Source organism: Oncorhynchus keta, chromosome 10, assembly GCF_023373465.1.
Source record: "Oncorhynchus keta strain PuntledgeMale-10-30-2019 chromosome 10, Oket_V2, whole genome shotgun sequence".
Lineage (NCBI taxonomy): Eukaryota > Metazoa > Chordata > Actinopteri > Salmoniformes > Salmonidae > Oncorhynchus > Oncorhynchus keta.
The window spans coordinates 40662902-40681385 of record NC_068430.1 but is presented as its reverse complement, the minus strand read 5'-3'; the positions used below and the strand labels follow the sequence as shown (position 1 = coordinate 40681385).

General features: G+C 41.6%; 1 protein-coding gene across 1 annotated transcript in view; it reads right to left on the bottom strand.

The window, feature by feature from the left end:
* Window positions 1–18484, bottom strand: part of dnai1.2 (dynein, axonemal, intermediate chain 1, paralog 2) — a 28003-nt gene that overhangs the window by 8695 nt on the left and 824 nt on the right. Inside the window, exons 3-17 of the mRNA XM_052527033.1 lie at window positions 15351–15446; window positions 15043–15123; window positions 14783–14909; window positions 14641–14687; window positions 14319–14474; window positions 14136–14195; window positions 13900–14025; window positions 13646–13730; window positions 13432–13549; window positions 13214–13257; window positions 12886–13133; window positions 12624–12713; window positions 10440–10527; window positions 10268–10347; window positions 6467–6615 (exon numbers count right to left, since the gene is read on the bottom strand). Of these exons, the coding sequence (XP_052382993.1) occupies window positions 6467–6615; window positions 10268–10347; window positions 10440–10527; window positions 12624–12713; window positions 12886–13133; window positions 13214–13257; window positions 13432–13549; window positions 13646–13730; window positions 13900–14025; window positions 14136–14195; window positions 14319–14474; window positions 14641–14687; window positions 14783–14909; window positions 15043–15123; window positions 15351–15446 (1595 nt within the window). The remainder of the gene's footprint in view (window positions 1–6466; window positions 6616–10267; window positions 10348–10439; window positions 10528–12623; window positions 12714–12885; window positions 13134–13213; window positions 13258–13431; window positions 13550–13645; window positions 13731–13899; window positions 14026–14135; window positions 14196–14318; window positions 14475–14640; window positions 14688–14782; window positions 14910–15042; window positions 15124–15350; window positions 15447–18484) is intronic.

Genomic DNA, 18484 nt, shown 5'->3' with positions numbered 1-18484 from the left:
CTGTAGGAACAATACAATAGTTTGAAATGTTTGTCCTCAGTCTTTTGAGGTGCAGGCAGGCAGATAAGTAGCGCTAAAGACATATGGCAAATAGAACCTGGTCAATGCCATATCGGCAGATAGCCTAGTGGTTAGAGTGTTGGGCCACTAATCAAAAGGTTGCTAGATCAAATCCCCGAACTGACAAGGTAAAAAAAAATCTGTTGTTCTGCCACTGAACAAGGCAGTTAATCCACTGTTCCCCGTTAGTCCATCATTCAAAATAAAAATGTGTTCTTAAATGACTTGCCTGGTTTAAAAAAATCAATCCAAAATATCTTTGGAGTGATTTTTCATTAAATGAGAACAAAACAGATTGGGTCACACTGATTCCAAAGTGGTATCAGGCAGTTAAAGAACACATTTACTCTAAATCGTTTCTATTAACTAAGATACAAAGTAGGCTAGAAATCAACGTTTATTGGTCGCATACACAGATTTGCAGATGCAGCCAAATGCTTGTATTTTGTCAATCAAAAAGTGGTGCAGCCAATCCATAGACTAGAGAGATAGTTATTCTATGTGGATAAACAGACAGATAGCACATGAAGCTACTGAAAGAAGCTAGGAGAGAGAGTCAAGAGAGTGCGGGGTAAGCTGAATGATATTATTATTTTATCACAGGCTGCCAGGCTGAAGTCCTGATTTCTGTAACCTGCAGAGAAATCTGTAACACTACTTCTGACATTTTGTGACTCAGGCTAGATCTGATCTGAGACGCATGACTCATCACTCACAGCCCAGTAAGATAGATGGAGTTACAAGGGCTTGTATCAACAGGAAAAAGTAGTTCCGACCTAATCAATCCACACGATCTTATTCAAATGACCATTTAAGTGTGCAGAGGGACGACTGTTCAACTACTGCTGAACTAAATAAGTGGCTCCTTCACCATGCTCCCTAAACAATGTAGAATCAATTTCTGAAAAAGTATTCTGTTTTAAGAAGGTCATACCAAGGATCATTTTGCTATTTGATTTAGAATTTTAAGACCCTTTGAAGTATCAAAAAAATACATAAAACAATTATTTTATGAAAAATGTTATTTGGCCTTACTGCTATTAGTTCATACAAATGCATGAAATAACAGATTCACCGCATGGAACAACAGATAGTCCCCCCCAAAAAATCTAAAGGAAACTTCTTCTGAAATGTCTGTCCTATATATGAGGGATATAACAAAGATCAGGAAACAATATACAGTATAAATACAGTACCAGTCAAAAGTTTGGACACAACTACTCATTCAAAGGTTTTTCTTTATGTTTACTATTTGCTACATTGTAGAATAATAGTGAAGACATCAACACCATGAAATAACACATGTGGAATCATGTTGTAACAAAGAAAGTGTTAAACAAATCAAAATATATTTTATATTTGAGATTCTTCAAAGTAGCCACCCTTTGCCTTGATGGCAGCTTTGCACAATCTTGGCATTCTCTCAATCAGCTTCACCTGGAATGCTTTTCCAACAGTCTTGAAGGAATTCCCACATATGCTGAGCACTTGTTGGCTGCTTTTGCTTCACTCTGCGGTCCAACTCATCCCAAACCATCTAAATTGGGTTGAGGTCGGGTGACTGTGGAGGCCAGGCCATCTGAAGCAGCACTCTATCACTCTCCTTGGACAAATAGCCCTTACACAACCTGGTGTGTTTTGGGTCAATGTCCTGTTGAAAAACAAATGATAGTCTCACTAAGCACAAACCAGGCAGGATGGCGTATTGCTGCACAATTCTGTGATAGCCATGCTGGTTAAGTGTGCCTCTAAATAAATCACTGACAGTGTCACCAGCAAAGCACCCCCACACCATCACACCTCCACCTCCATGCTTCACGGAGGGAACCACACATGCGGAGATCATCTGTTCCAAAAATCTCAAATTTGGAAAGGACAGATGTCCACTGGTCTAATGTCCATTGCTGTTCCTTGGCCCAAGCAAGTCTCTTCTTCTTATCGGTGTCCTTTAGTAGTGGTTTCTTTGCAGCAATTCGACCATGAAGGCCTGATTCACGCAATCTCCTCTGAACAGTTGATGTTGAGATGTGTCTGTTACTTGAACTCTGTGAAGAACTTATTTTGGCTGCAATTTCTGAGGTGCGGTTAACTCTTCCTTTCCTGTGGCAGTTCTCATAAGAGCCAGTTTCATCATAGTGCTTGATGGTTTTTGCGACTGCACTTGAAGAAACTTTCAAAGTTCTTGACATTTTCCAGATTGACTGACCTTCATGCCTTACAGAAATGATGGACTGTCGTTTCTCTTTGCTTATTTGAGCTGTTCTTGCCATAATATGGACTTGTTTTTTTACAAAATAGGGCTATTCCACCCCTACCGTGTCACAACACAACTAATTGGCTCATGGCGCCGTAAGAAGATGGCTGATGTTTTACGCGCTCCTAAGGACATACTGCTTTCCCGGGAACAGGCCCAAATCCCTGTTATTTGCGTGAAGAGATTTCATATGCAATCGAATAAACCCACACTGACTTCTGTTCTACTAGCTAACATGCAATCATTGGAAAATTACATTAGACGACATACGAGGAAGATTAAACTACCAACAGGACATTAAAAAACGGTAATATCTTATGCTTCACGGAGTCATGGCTAAAAGACGACATTATCAACATACAGCTGGCTGGTTATACGCTTTATCAGCAGGATAGAACAGCGGCGTCTGGTAAGACAAGGGGGGGCGGACTTTGTATATTTGTAAACAACAGCTGGTGCACGATATCCAAGGAAGTCTCTAGGTTTTGCTCGCCTGAGGTAGAGTATCCCATGATAAGCTGTAGACCACACTATCTACCAAGAGAGATTTCATCAGTATTTTTCATAGCTGTCTACATACCACCACAGACCGATGCTGGCACTGAGGACACACTCAATGAGCTGTATTCCGCCATAAGCAAACATGAAAAAGCTCATCCAGCGGCAGCACTCCTAGTGGCCGGGGACCTAAATGCAGGGAAACTTAAATCCGTTTAACCAAATTTTTATCAGCATGTTAAATGTGCAATCAGAGGGAAACAAAACTATAGACCACCTCTACTCCACTCAAAGAGATGCGTACAAAGCTCTCCCTCACCCTCCATTTGGCAAATCTGACCATAATTCTATCCTCCTGTTTTCTGCTTACAAGCAAAAATTAGGGCTGGAACACCAGAGACTTGGTAATTTTTAAAATGTTCAGATGAAGCAGATGCTATGCTACAGGACTGTTATGCTCACACAGACTGGAAGATGTTCCGGGATTCTTCCGATGGCATTGAGGAGTACACCATGTCATTGGCTTCATCAATAAGTGCATCGATGACGTCGTCCCCACAGTGACCGTACGTACATACCCCACCTAGAAGCCATGGATTACAGGCAACATCCGCACTGAGCTAAAGGCTAGAGCTACCACTTTCAAGGAGCGGGACTCTAACCCGAAAGCTTATAAGAAATCCCGCTTTGTCCTCCCACGAACCATCAAACAGGCAAAGCGTCAATACAGGACTAAGATCGAATCGTACTACACCGGCTCTGACGCTCATCGGATGTGGCAGGGCTTGTAAACCATTACAGACTACAAAGGGATGTGCAGCCGAGAGCTGCCCAGTAACATGAACCTACCAGACGAGCTAAATTACTTCTATGCTCGCTTCGAGGCAAATTACACTGAAACATGCATGAGAGCACCAGCTGTTCTGGACGACTGTGTGATCACGCTCTCCGCAGCCGATGTGAGTAAAACCTTAAACAGGTCAACATTCACAAGGCCGCAGGACCAGACGGATTACCAGGACGTGTACTGTGAGCATGCGCTGACCAACTGGCAAGTGTTTTCACTAACATTTTCAACCTCTGCCTGTCCAAGTCTGTAATACCAACATGTTTTAAGAAGACCACCATGTCCCTATGGTAACCTGCCTAAATGACTACCGACCCATAGCACTCACGTCTGTAGCCATGAAGTGTTTTGAAAGGCTGCTCATGGCTCACATCAACACCATTATCCCAGAAACCCTAGTCACTTTACCTCTACCTACAGTACATACTGTACTACCTCAATTACCTCGAGTAACCTGTACCACCACACATTGCCTCGGTACATGTATATAGCCTCGTTACTGTTATTCTTTTGTGTTACTTACTTTTGTTTTTTATTAACTTTTGGGTAAATATTTTCGTACTTAAAAAAAAAAAATCTGCATTGTCGGTTAAGGGCTTGTAAGCAAGCATTTCACGGTAAGGTCTACACCTGCTGTATTTGGCGCATGTGAAAATGTATTTTTGATTTGATTTGTTAAACATAGGCTATAGCATTTACTGTACACTGATATATGTGCTAGGTGAACTGTAAATACAGTCTGGACATGCCTGGACATGCTATTGATAAGGCCTGAAAAAAATGTGCATCATTCTAATCAAATTCTTATAAAAACAAAACAAAAACTAGTTTTAAAATAGGCTAAGTCTAAATACAGTTCCAGGAACCATAATTGCTCTATGTGGGTATATAATAGAGACAAGGCAACTTAGACTATTGAGGGTTTTACACACATCCAAACTTTTGACAGGAGCTGGATGAAGATCCAATATAAAGAGAAAGGGGGGGATGTCCACTCACCGTTATACTGCTCGCAAATGTAATGTTTTATAAACATCATGGAACAATCTTACAGACCACATTTGCACATCTCCAGAAATAGCAGACAATATTGCATTTGAGCCATGTACAGTACGTTCTCGCCATAAACCCATGGAAGGTGATTCTTTCTAATATGTTTGGTTTTTAATCCAATTCAACGAAAAACAATCAATCTGTTTTTTAAACCAACAACAATATTTCTAAATAGGATCGGGTCAGAAGCATGATGTCATAAATCGCTTTTCTCATTCCATGGCACTGTGTGCACAAGTAGGCCTAAATGTCTTTATGTATAACATTTGCATGTCTACAAAATACGAGGCTCCTGTCAATTGTATCGTTGCCTACGTGCGAGACTGATTCTCAAAAAAATTGCCAATTGATATGGCATTACCGGAGGACTGAATAGTTTGGAAGTGCGTGTCATTGGTAATCGAGCGAGGGGCCCTCTTTGAAAATGGGGATGGATGGCTACTTGAACAAGTGAAATGCAGGTATGTGAATTGTGAATAATGAAAAAGCATGAGGGCATAAACCTCCAAAATATTTCAAAGCACTCAGTAGACCATTTAAAACCCCTTTATTCATATACTACTTTTGGCTCATGGCCAGGATACAAAGACAAACCTATGTGATGCTGCTAAACCACCCTTGATTAAGGGGAGGGTAGGCTATGCTTGTTTTTTAATCAAATGAAACGAAATGGGGGGAAACCAATCGTTTTTTATGTTTATAAGAACGAGAATCACAATGTGCACTGCACGTCATGGCTGGCTGGGCTGCGCATCCGCTCTCAAAATCCATGCGTTACCTTTAAGACCTGCTTTATGTGGGTCTTAAAACTTCTAATTAGCGCATTATGACATCTTCTATTTTGTGCTTGTTTTTAAGGAGAGACCTCAGATATTGCCACCCCTCCCACTTCAGCGCAATGTTCTGCTTAGCTGATGTTAGACAGGTAAACTGCCGAACCTGACGTTGGAGCTGGAAAATGCCAGACCGCCAGTTTTTACATCATAAAATTGGAAACTATCTTGTGCCTCCTTTGTGGCAGACAAAAAATAGAGCCCCCAGGGTTCAAATGGATGTTTTTGAGGTGCCATTTTAAAAACAGAATTATAGCCTGACATAGATTTGGAACAGCGAGACCTTTTTGAATTTAGCTACTCCTCTAATCTAAGGTGGTCAATGTGAAAATAAATATCAGAGACAGCATAGTTTGATTCGGGTCACAATAGTGTGATGGTGAGTAGACTTACTTGATGGTGGGCGGGCACAATAGTGTGATGGTGAGTAGACTTACTTGATGGTGGGCGGGTACAATAGTGTGATGGTGAGTAGACTTACTTGATGGTGGGCGGGTACAATAGTGTGATGGTGAGTAGACTTACTTGATGGTGGGCGGGCACAATAGTGTGATGGTGAGTAGACTTACTTGATGGTGGGCGGGCACAATAGTGTGATGGTGAGTAGACTTACTTGATGGTGGGCGGGCACAATAGTGTGATGGTGAGTAGACTTACTTGATGGTGGGCGGGTACAATAGTGTGATGGTGAGTAGACTTACTTGATGGTGGGCGGGCACAATAGTGTGATGGTGAGTAGACTTACTTGATGGTGGGCGGGCACAATAGTGTGATGGTGAGTAGACTTACTTGATGGTGGGCGGGCACAATAGTGTGATGGTGAGTAGACTTACTTGATGGTGGGCGGGCACAATAGTGTGATGGTGAGTAGACTTACTTGATGGTGGGCGGGCACAATAGTGTGATGGTGAGTAGACTTACTTGATGGTGTGGTCCCAGATCTTGACGGTCCAATCAGAGCTGCAGGATATAAAGACCTTGGTGTGGAAGTGGTTCCACTTAACTGCGTCCACTGCCATGTTATGGGCATTGTAGGTCTCCAGGAACTGGCTGGAGTAAGCCTTGGAGCACTGGAAATGACACAGCAATAATATGGAGTCAGTCCTCACATTCACCCATAAACCACTCCAGATAGACAATGTACTGTAGCTGTGAACCAAACTTGCTCTCTACTATTATTGCAAGCTACATAATTTGCACGGTGACAGAATGATAGGAGTGAAAGCACAGAGAAAGTATCAGAGTTAAATGAAAGAGATAAATCAAAATGCAGCCCAGGCCTAAATGGTATGTCCCCCACTGGCCAAAACTGGTTGAATCAACGTTGTTTCCACGTCATTTCAACAAAGAAATTCATTATTAGGAGGTTTAATCAACGTGGAAAACAGATTGGATTTGCAAAAAGTCACCAACGTAAGGGAATTTCTTTTTAAAAAACAACTATGGTGACATGTTTTGTTGATTTCGTGTTAGTTGACAACTCAACCAAATGTAAATAAAAATAGACGTTGAACTTATGTCTGTGCCCAGTGGGGTTTTTATATAAGGGGATATGTAGTGAATAAATCACATCAAAGATATTACATTTGTCCCAAGAGCTCCCGGAGGTGGCTGTTTTCCAACAAGAGGTGACAGATTGGAACTGCTATCACACGCATAGCTGTGTGTGTGGGCGTGTATTTGTGTGAGTTTGCATGAATCAAAAATGTCACAGACAAGGAGCTAGCTAGAGCTAACAAGGAGGAGACAAGGAGCTAGCTAGAGCTAACAAGGAGGAGACAAGGAGCTAGCTAGAGCTAACAAGGAGGAGACAAGGAGCTAGCTAGAGCTAACAAGGAGGAGACAAGGAGCTAGCTAGAGCTAACAAGGAGGAGACAAGGAGCTAGCTAGAGCTAACAAGGAGGAGACAAGGAGCTAGCTAGAGCTAACAAGGAGGAGACAAGGAGCTAGCTATAATTAATCATATCTATGAAGAAATAAATAAAATAATAATATAAATGATATAAATAACTTTTTTAAATCATTCAAATGACTAAACCAGAGAGCATGATTTATCTACAGAGGGTCATTAGCTTCTTTTAAGAAATAGAAATAGTTTTAAATCACAAGCACATAGCTGTTTGTTGAGTGCGGCTGTCAGTGAAACGCATCTAAAATAGTCCTAGGGCTCTCGCAATATTTCAAAATACAATTGTGGGACAAACACTAAAGAGAAAAGAGAGTAAAAACTATAATCTGTCTTTAGTTACAAAAATTCTCAATTCTTAAATTGAACGAAACATTATTGCCCATCGTATTAGCACTAGTGGAGAACATATTCCCTGTCTTTATCATTCGTTGTGTGAGTCAGTGCCACTGGAAAGTCATTTTAGGATAATATAATTTCCTCCTCCAGGCTAGATGGACGTCATATTGTACAATATGTGTCTCACCTTTTCATAGGCCTAGATTAGATGGTTGCATTCAAGACAAGGTTGTTTTTATTGCTGTCAGTTTGTCAGCAGAGCAGGCTACCCTGTCATTTTTGTTTAAGATTAGGATTCTGCTAATATGTCGACAGTCATGTAAAGTGTTCGTAGAATTGCATGAAATGTGTTTATAAAATGCAAAATCCTTAGCTAGGGCTGAGCTCTGAATCTGTGCAAAGGGAAAAAAAAGCATTGTTCAGAACCGAATTATTTTGCAAATATTGAGTTATATTATAATCCTAATGTATGACTGACTATTCAATCTTCTCATCACATTTGAAATAGTAGGCTATTTTACATTAGTCTGCAAATGGGATAATAGATGCATGCTTTATCTTAAAGGTGATTTTTGGGGGGAGGGGTGAAAAGATAGTTTCCCCAACCTTGAAACTCCTGTGCCACCTATGATCTTTTCTCTCAATTGTATCCTGATATAGAGCACACGATCATGAGCCTGATGAACGTCTTAGCATCTTCTACAACAGTGGTTCCCAAACTGTGCACGGCTTTCAACTTACTCTTCAAAGTTGTAATAGTAGAATGCACTAATATAATTATCTTGTCATGTCAGCCACTGCATACGGCTATTTACAACTTGCCAGAAATGTCCAGATCAACTTGCCCATGTAAGCTAACGTTCTTTTAGCTTTGCTGTAATGTTTCAGTAACTCAAATATCACATGAATACACATTAGACATGGCAAAATGTATAGAATTGCAAGAAAATTTGCTTTGAAACTGAACATTCTCTGCACCTCATGACAAAATGTGTAGAATTGTAGGAAACAAGCTTTAAAACCTAAATTTGTTTACAGTGCTTATGCCCATAGAGATAAACATGGCGGGATGTTCCCCAATGCTGGAAGGGGGGCCTGAGAGAAAACGTTTGGGAACCCCTGTTGTACAACATAAAAGGCCTTCATTACAATGTAATGTACAGAGTTTTTAAAAACCCTTAATGTAGGCATATTAAACACTAAATACTGTAGGTTTACTGTCACTTAGACCACAGTGCTTGTGTGTGATGAAACTATCTCCCACCCGATGTTGCAAAAACGCCACAACAACGAGACACTGAAGAGAAACTAATGAGCTTGCACAGTCAGGAAGATCTGGAAAATCAGAATGGGCCTTTTGATGACACTGCTCCAGCGAGCTCGCAATCAGCCAAAACTCTTCATTAGCATATGCGCTTACCGAACCATAACATTGCAGGGAGCTAGCTAGCTAACACAGTGGGCTAAGGCTCACAATTAGCATAGCCTTTAGAGAGAGTAGACTGAGCTGCCTGTCACTTGAGGCTCTGCGTGGCAGTGGCAGTTCTGTAAGGGGCTTCTAAAAGGCGTTTGTCTGTGTGTGTGTGAGATTGAGTCAATCTGTCTCAAAGCTGTAGCTGAGAGCGATGGAACCTTATTGAATACGTCATCCCGTCTAGATTGAGAAAAAAAAAGATCCCCTGTAGAACTCTGCTTCAGTGTGTGTGTGTTCAGAACCTCACAGTAGCGTGTCTCTTTGCACCACTGCTGGATAGACACTTGTGTGAGAAGGCCAAATGAGGATGGACGCCAGCCAAAAACTACAGCTGTCTGCTGTTAATGAGCAAATCTGGGAGAGGTTTGGAGGGTCTGCCCTCATTTTGGCTCTCATTAAATGCTTAGCACTGCGTGAGAGGGCCTCCCAGAGCGCCAGCCTAGACTGACAAGCCTATCCTAGACTAACAATCCTAGCATAGACTGACAAATCTCTGACAAATACGATTTTTTTTTTTTTTTAAATAATGCCAATCGCCGAGACTACTCCTCTTCTTAAATTTAGCGCTTCTTAAATTTAGCATTTGAAAAAGCCTTCCCTCTGAGCCCCCGAAAAACCACTAAACAAGTTGTAGGGCTGCACCGTTGAGAGCGGAGATAGAGGTAAAGCACCACTTCAGAGTGGTGCTTTACAGCCCGCTGGAAAGAGGCTGTGCCAAGCCCAAAGCCTAGTGCTAATGAGAGAACTTCCTCACTCTCTGAGAGACAAGGAGAAGGCATTGCTTCTGTGGCCCAGCAGGATATCACACACCACACTACAAACACAACAGAACAAGACTCCATTTGATTCCTCAGACGAGCAACTAGCAGACGGTCAGGACACCCAAGACAATTCATATCTCATTAAGTTGCCATTAAAATAAGTAAACATTTTGGAGTGGCTGAACACAGCAATAGTCAGTGGGGGATACATGACTGGGGACCATGTTTTCATGTCTGCTCACCTTGTGAATCTTGCCCTCCTCCGTGCCAACCAGGAAGAGGTAGTCAATCTGTTTGTGGAAGTCGAAGGATGTTCCACAAGCTGTGGGACGACAAACATTGTCAAATATTTCAATGATCCTAACAGGTATCAAACAGTGATGAAATGATGCGTCAGTTGATGACAGGTCTTACCCATGATGGGAAGTTGCACGCCTTCTGGTCCTTCTGACACAGCTCCCGCCAACGACAGCTTGATGATGTCTGTGAAGACCAGCTCATTCTGCAACCATTCAAACCCACATCAAAACTACTGTGAGAACAAATTAATACACAAAAATACTCTTACATTACCAGTCAAAAGTTTGGACACACCTACTCATTCAAGGGTTTTTCTTTCTTTTTTCTTTTTTCTACATTGTAGAATAATAGTGAAGACATCAGAACTATGAAATAACACATATGGAATCATGTAGTAACCAAAAAAATGTTAAACAAATCTAAATATATTTTATATTTGAGATTCTTCAAAGTAGCCACCCTTTGCCTTGATGACAGCTTTGCACACTATTGGCATTCTCTCAACCAGCTTCATTAGGTAGTCACCTGGAATACATTTCAATGAGGTATGCCTTGAAAAAGTTAATTTGTGTAATTTCTTTCCTTCTTAATGTGTTTGAGCCAATCAGTTTCGTTGTGACAAGGTAGGGGTGGTATACAGAAGATAGTCCTATTTGGTAAAAGACCAAGACCATATTATGGCAAGAACAGCTAAAATTACTTTAAGACATGAAGGTTAGTCACTCCGGAAAATGCCAAGAACTTTGAACGTTTCTTCAAGTGCAGTCGTATAAACCATCAAACGCTATGGTGAAACTGGCTCCCATGAGGACCGCCACAGGAAAGGAAGACCCAGAGTTACCTCTGCTGCAGAGGATAAGTTAATTTAGAGTTAACCGCACCTCAGAAATTGCAGCCTAAAATAAATGATTCACAGAGTTCAAGTAACAGGCACATCTCAACATCAACTGTTCAGAGGAGACTGCGTGAATCAGGACTTCATGGTCGAATTGCTGCAAAAAAAAACACTACTTCTTGGCTTGGGCCAAGAAACACAAGCAATGGACATTAGACCTCTGGAAATCTGTCCTTCGGTCTGATTTTTGGTTCCAACTGCCATGTTGTTGTGAGATGCAGAGTAGATGAATGGAAGATCTCCGCATGTGTGGTTCCAACCATGAAGCATGGAGGTGTGATGGTGTGGGGGTGCTTTGCTGGTGACACTGTCTGTGATTGATTTAGAATTCAAGGCACACTTATCCAGCATGTCTACCACAGCATTCTGCCGCAATACGCCATCCCATCTGGTTTGCGCTTAGTGGGCCTATGATTTGTTTTTCAACAGGACAATGACCCAACATTCCAGCAGGCTGTGTACAGGCTATTTTACCAAGAAGGAGAGTGATGGAGTGCTGCATAAGATGACCTGGCCTTCACAATCACCCGACCTCAACCCAATTGAGATGGTTTGGGATGATTTGGACAGCAGAGTGATGGAAAAGCAGCCAACAAGTGCTCAGCATAGGGTGGCTACTTTGAAGAATATAAAATATATTTGGATTTGTTTAACACTTTTTGGGTTACTACATGATTCCATATGTGTTATTTCATCGTTTTGATGTCTTCACTATTATTCTACAACGTAGAAATAAAGAAAAGAAAGAAAAACCCTTGAATGAGTAGGTGTGTCCAAACGTTTGACTGGTACACACATGAACATTCACGTACTGTACTTATTAACACATATTTAATGTTTTTAAAGATGCAGCTGGCCCAGAACAGAGAGGCACGTCTTGCTCTTCATTGTAATCAGAGGGCTGATATATATACTATGCATGCCAGTCTCTCTTGGTTAAAAGTCGAGGAGAGACTGACCAGAGGTCTTTTCACAGTCCCCAAATCCAGAACAAATTCAAGAAAGAGTACAGTATTATATAGAGCCATTATTGCATGGAACTCCATTCCATCTCATATTGCTCAAATACACAGCAAACCTGGTTTTAAAAAAACAGATAAAGCAACACCTCACGGCACAACGCCTCTCCCCTATTTGACCTCGAGAGTTTGTGTGTATATATTTATATGTAGGCTACGTGTGCCTTTTGTAATATATATATATATTTTTTTATGTAGTTCTGACCTTGAGCTGTTGTCTATTAATGTTCTGTATTATGTCATGTTTCATGTCTTGTGGAAGAGTAGCTGCTGCATTTGCAACAGCTAATGGGGATCCTAATACAAAATATGCACAAATGCTCACAAGCAGACATGCATATATTAACACACATACTGAGGAAAGTGAATGTGTTTCTCGAGCACCTTGACAAGAGTCCATGACACCACACGGCCATCAGATGACACAGAGAAGAAGTTGTGATTGTTGTCCATGTCGTCCTTCTGCCACTTCACCTGAAAAAGAAATGCCACAAACATAATTTAGCACAATGACCCCAAAAAAAACACACATCCGAGACAGTGATTTGCAGACAAACAGACAGCCAGACAGACAAGCAAAGTCTTGGAACATCATGCGTCAGTGAGTGTTATCCAAAATACAGAACATGCACAAACTAACACAAACCTGCCACACAGGGTCGGTGTGCTTGCCAGACTTGGCGGTGCTCTTATAGATGGGCTGCAGCGTCTCTTCTTTGAGGTTGTAGACGGCCACGCAGCCGTCGTAGAAGCCCACGGCCACCAGGTAGGGCAGGTGCTTGTGGATGTCCAGGCACAGGATGCCTGACGTAGTGGGGTAGATATACTCAGGGAAAGTGGAGTTTTTCAGGGAGTAGAACACCAGCATGCCCCGCCCCTGCTTGGTGAAGTCATCTGGGGGGAAGAGCCGGGTCAAGATAGCTCAGAGAAAGAAGTAAAAAATGGTACAGGTTTGGTATACCTTGCGTACTTACATGATCCAAGGCCGACGGCAAACAAATCTTTGTAGCTTTCATTCCTGTGGAGGAACAGAGAAACTATAATTCTTTCATGCATTTCCCCCAAAAATATTAGGAAGATTTCAGTTTTTCCCAGTGGTCCAACTATTGTCTATAAGCCACACACCTATCAGAAGTGTTTCATTTATAGTAAAGCCGCATTGTCGTTGTTGTTGTAATGTGAGAAGACTGACCAGCAGAGGGCAGTAACAGACAGCCTCTTGGCTTTGTCGTACTGAAACTTCCAGAGGGGGAGAAGGGTGCCCTCCTGCTCCCGGTACTCATCAGAAGCATCCTCAAAGTACTTAAAATCTAAAAGAGGGAAGTGACATATCATATCATGTCACCATGCAGGGACTATCAGGAGGTTTTGTATCAAGGTCAAATAACATGGAAGGAAGGACTTACCTTGTGCAATGTCGTCAAACGTGTTTTGGTTCACCATCCGCTCGATGATCTTGGCCACCTTGGCCACTTTGGTGATGTCATCACTCTGAGGGGGAAACAGGGGGAAAGTTTTCAGTTCTCTACCTTCAATGGGATCAACAATGTCTGTGTGTTGTTGAGGGCCCAATTTATCTAAGTGTTATCTCCAATTGATTGGCTTGACGTCATAGTTTATTTTTCATGGCAAAGTGAATAGCTGTTGACTTGAGGTTTACCTGGGTCTCCACCAGCATCATCTTCTTCTTGCCTTTGTCGTCGTCCTTCTTGGGGACGGCTTTCGCCTTCTCCTTGTTCTTCTCCTGCTTCTGCAGCACCTCCAAATACACGTCATAGATCTCCCACTGCAGGAGGAGGAGGAGGTTACCCTGTTGTATCACTAGCCTTCATAAAGTTCATGTTGAGGAGCAGCAAACAATGAGAATCATCAAACTCAAAATGATGTATTTCTTACCTGATTGGCAGTAGCTGAGAAGTTTGCACGAGGAGGGGGCTCTGTCTGACATCCCCTTTCCTGAGAAGGAGTTCAGAGAATTATTGTCTTGACAATCTTCGCAATACAGATTTGCCCTTCTACAATATTATAGGCAATGTATGCTTCCTGCAACATGGTCTGCCTTGACCCTAACCTACCTACCCTGAGTGGGTTGTTGAGAGTTTGGGAGGCCCTCTCACTGAAGTTGAACTGGTTGGTGATTTTCTGCTCCTTCTTGCCAGCCTTGGACTCCACACTGTCAGCTCTCTCCTCTCCCCCGCCCTCCTCCACATCCCCTGCATCCTCCCCACCTGCAGCCTGAGCCAGAAGAAAGAACCAGAGAACACTTTTCACTATCTTGTCTCCGACTCTTGTGTGGGTTTGGCATGCGTTGATTGGAAGTCACTTAAGAGTCACTCAAATTACTGAATGTAGGCTATTTCACAAACTTCTTGGTATGTTAATAACTTAAGTGCTTTCCTACCGGAGTCTCAGGCTTTTCAGCTACAGCGGTCTCAACTGTGGCTTTTTCTGGAATAATAATCAACATCTCATGTTACCATCAAAGTTATTTCAAACGTTCGCTCTTGTAAAAGGCAGCATATTTGATCACACTGGCTATCTACCCTCAGGGAGGCCCTGTTTGGCCCTCTGTCTGCGTGCCTCATCTGAGTCCTGGTGCAACAGGTTACCCTCCAGCACAAAGTGGACAGCCAGCTGATCCACACTGCTGATTGGCTTGTATGAACGTTCCTGAGAGAAGACAATGATACACATGTATTGTTTGTTTACATTAATATCCATTACATGATGGACCCAATAGGGAAGAAGAGAGAAGTTGTTCATAAAATCATGGATTAGACTGGAGGTTACTGTAATACTTTACCTTGAAGCTGTAGCGGACGATATTCTGAGGGGCATGTGGATTGTTTGCAGTCAGGATCCTGGTGAATTCCTCTTTTAACTCCTGGTTAAGTGACAAAAAGATACAGTACATCAAACAACTTCTAAACATGACATACAACTGGTAAATGAATGAGCCAGAACCTTAAAGTCTTATGAAGAAGAAGATACTTATACAGTATCTGTGGTCAGAACTATTCTATTGTGTCCTTTATGACTCAATTACAGTCTGGCTCTGTTTGGTGCCATGTCAGGAATCCAGACACCACAGTCCAGCTACAGTAAACTCACAGCCTCAGTGAGATCCAGCTGGTCAAGTGGCTTGATCAGAGTCTTCCCTTGCATCCACTCATCTCCTTCACCCATCTCTGTTCCATCCTCCTCATCCTGACCAAAAAAACATGACCAAACGGACATAAGCAACATGTTTGTCTGACTAAAAAAAGTTGACATAGGCTATATTGCTTGCCTAATGCTAACGATGTGATCATGTGGATACAGGGCTCTGAATGAACTTTTTCATTGGTAGCACTGGTGCTTTAGTAATGAGTGTCTTTGATCTACTTTCCTATCTTTCAGTGCCATCTAAAAGTAATGGCTCGACATGTTTGTTTCGTATCAAACAAATAGTGAGCTGCCCGCAAGAAGTCTAGTTTATAACGTTGAAAATATTATAAATGTTTTATTATTATAAAATGTGACCCGCAAAGCCGCGATAGAAAGAAACATTTTAGCTTCAGTAAATGAGTCATAACTTTCGATAGGTTTGGGCTAGAGGAGCAGTTTACTGCATCGTAAAGGCGCAACTATGGTCACAAAGCAGAACAGACCTACCCGTGGTCATGGTCCTAACAGGTGAAGTGCAAAGGGAAAGGTGCATTATGTGAGGAGCAAACTGAAGTGAAGAGAAAATTCAGCAACTCTTGGAGGACAGTGCATCTTTATTGATAACATAAAAAATGCACTCAGTCTATGTATTTATAAGGTTTTAAAGGTCATGAACTGTCAAAATCACATTTTTCATGAAATGTGATTATATTTGAAGGAAACCAGATCAAAGTATGATGACCAAAGTATGAACAATGACTGTTGCTTCTACACTGATAAAGTTTGATCATAAAGTTACTGGTGCCCTCCCCCATGTCAAACACTTGGATTCATTACTAAGGGGACAAGGTGACATCATCTTAACTCTAATTTTAATACACCAATGGTAACATGATATTCTTTTTACCTAATTTACATATGTAGTACCGGCTTGTAACCAACATCAGATAAGGTGTGTTTGCAGAGGGGCGTGGTTTATATAGCGAGATGGCTCCTCTATTGGTGCCAACAATTTACTGTAGGCAAATGTCAGCATATATCATTACAAGTTTACCCTATTCATCTATGGCAAAGATACTTATATGTTTCCCCTTTGTGTCTACTGTTAGCTAGTTACTGGCTAGCTAAGTCTACAGCCAGCATGGAACAAAAGTGGGAAAGGTTTGTTCAAAACTCATTCGTCAGTGCCTCTGTGAACCGCATCATAAGAGAAATGCCAAACTGGAGATTTAAAAAAAAGACTGTTCAGGACAGAAAAGAGACATGAAGGAGGGTTGTATATACAGTAGGTGCCAAAAGTATTGCAACAGTGACACATTTTTTGTTGTTTTGGCTCTGTGCTCCAGCACTTTGTATTTTAAATTATGCAATAACTATGAGGTTAAAGTATTCAGACCCCTTCCCCTTTTCCACATTTTGTTACGTTACAGCCTTATTCTAAAATAGATTAAATAAAACATTTTCCTCATCAATCAAGCCTTTATGGTAGAGTGGCCAGACGGAAGCCACTCCACAGTAAAAGGCACATGACAGCCCGCTTGGAGTTTGCCAAAAGGCACCTGAAGGACTCTCAGACCATGAGAAACAAGATTCTCTGGTCTGATGAATCCAAGAATGAACTCTTTGGCCTGAATGGTAAGCGTCACATCTGGAGGAAACCTTACACCATCCTTACGGTGAAGCATGGAGATGGCACCATCATAATGTAGGGATGTTTTTCAGCGTCAGGGACTGGGAGACTAGTCAGGATCGAGAGAAAGATGAAAGGAGCAAAGTACAGAGAAATCCTTGATGAAAACCTGCTCCAGAACGCTCACGACCTCAGACTGGGTTGAAGGATCACCTTCCAGCAGGACAACGACGCTAAGCACACAGCCAAGACAAAGCAGGAGTGGCTTCGGGATAAGTCTCTGAATGTCCTTGAGTGGTCCAGCCAGATCTCGGCCTTGAACTCGATCGAACATCTCTGGAGAGACCTGAAAATAGCTGTGCAGTGACACTCCCTAACCAACCTGGCAGAGCTTGAGAGGATCTACAGAGAAGAATGGGAGAAACTCCCCAAATACTGGTTGTAGCGTCATACCCAAGAAGGTTCTTCAACAAAGTACTGAGTAAAGGGTCTTAATACTTATGTAAATGTGATATTTCAGGGGGTGTTTTATATAAATTTGCAAACATTTCTAAAAACCTGTTTTTGCTTTGTCATTATGGGCTATTGTGTGTAGATTTACATGGGGAAATAACAATTTAATCAATTTTAGAATAAGGCTGTAATGTAACAAAATTATTAAAAAGTCAAGGGGTCTGAATACTTTCCAAATGCACTGCATCTATAGTCATGGTAGAATCCACATTAATGTAGAAGTGTTTGGAAACATATTATATTCTTATTTACAATAAAAGTGACTCCAAAATGAAGTAATCATTGTGTGCTAGGAATATGGGACCAAATACTAAACTTTTGACTACTATAATACACATAAGCTTATTTGTCCCTACACTTTTGGTCCCCTGAAATGGGGGGACTACGTACAAAAAGTGCTGTAATTTCTACAAGTTTTCATCCGATATGGATGAAAGTACCGTCAAATTAAAGCTGACAGTCTGCACTTTAACCTCATAGTCATTGTATCATTCCAAGGTGCTGGAGTACAGAGCCAAAACAATGCATTCTTCTAACACTTTTGGAGCTCACTGTATTTCAAACTTGCCTCCTATGGTTTCAGTGACCAATCAAAATGGGAATACAACATAAAACATGGCGGGATTGGTAGAAAAACCTGACCAATAAGAGTCGATTTTGAAACATAAACTTCCGTCATTTTCTATTAGTAAAACAGATTGTAGGCCTAGAATCTGAAGCTACGGGTGTTGCTTTTACCGAATAGGGTTCATCTTAAAGAACCCCTTTGATCAACTTCCACTGTCCTCCAGAGATGCTGGATTTCCTCTTCACTTTCACAGGTGAGGTGAAATGATACAAATGTAACAACTTCGAAGCAAATGTGACAAAAAACACAAATGAAAGAAGTGCTTTACCTGCATCCAATGGCACAAATAGAATTTAGTCATTAAATGTGTGTATAATAGCCACCTAC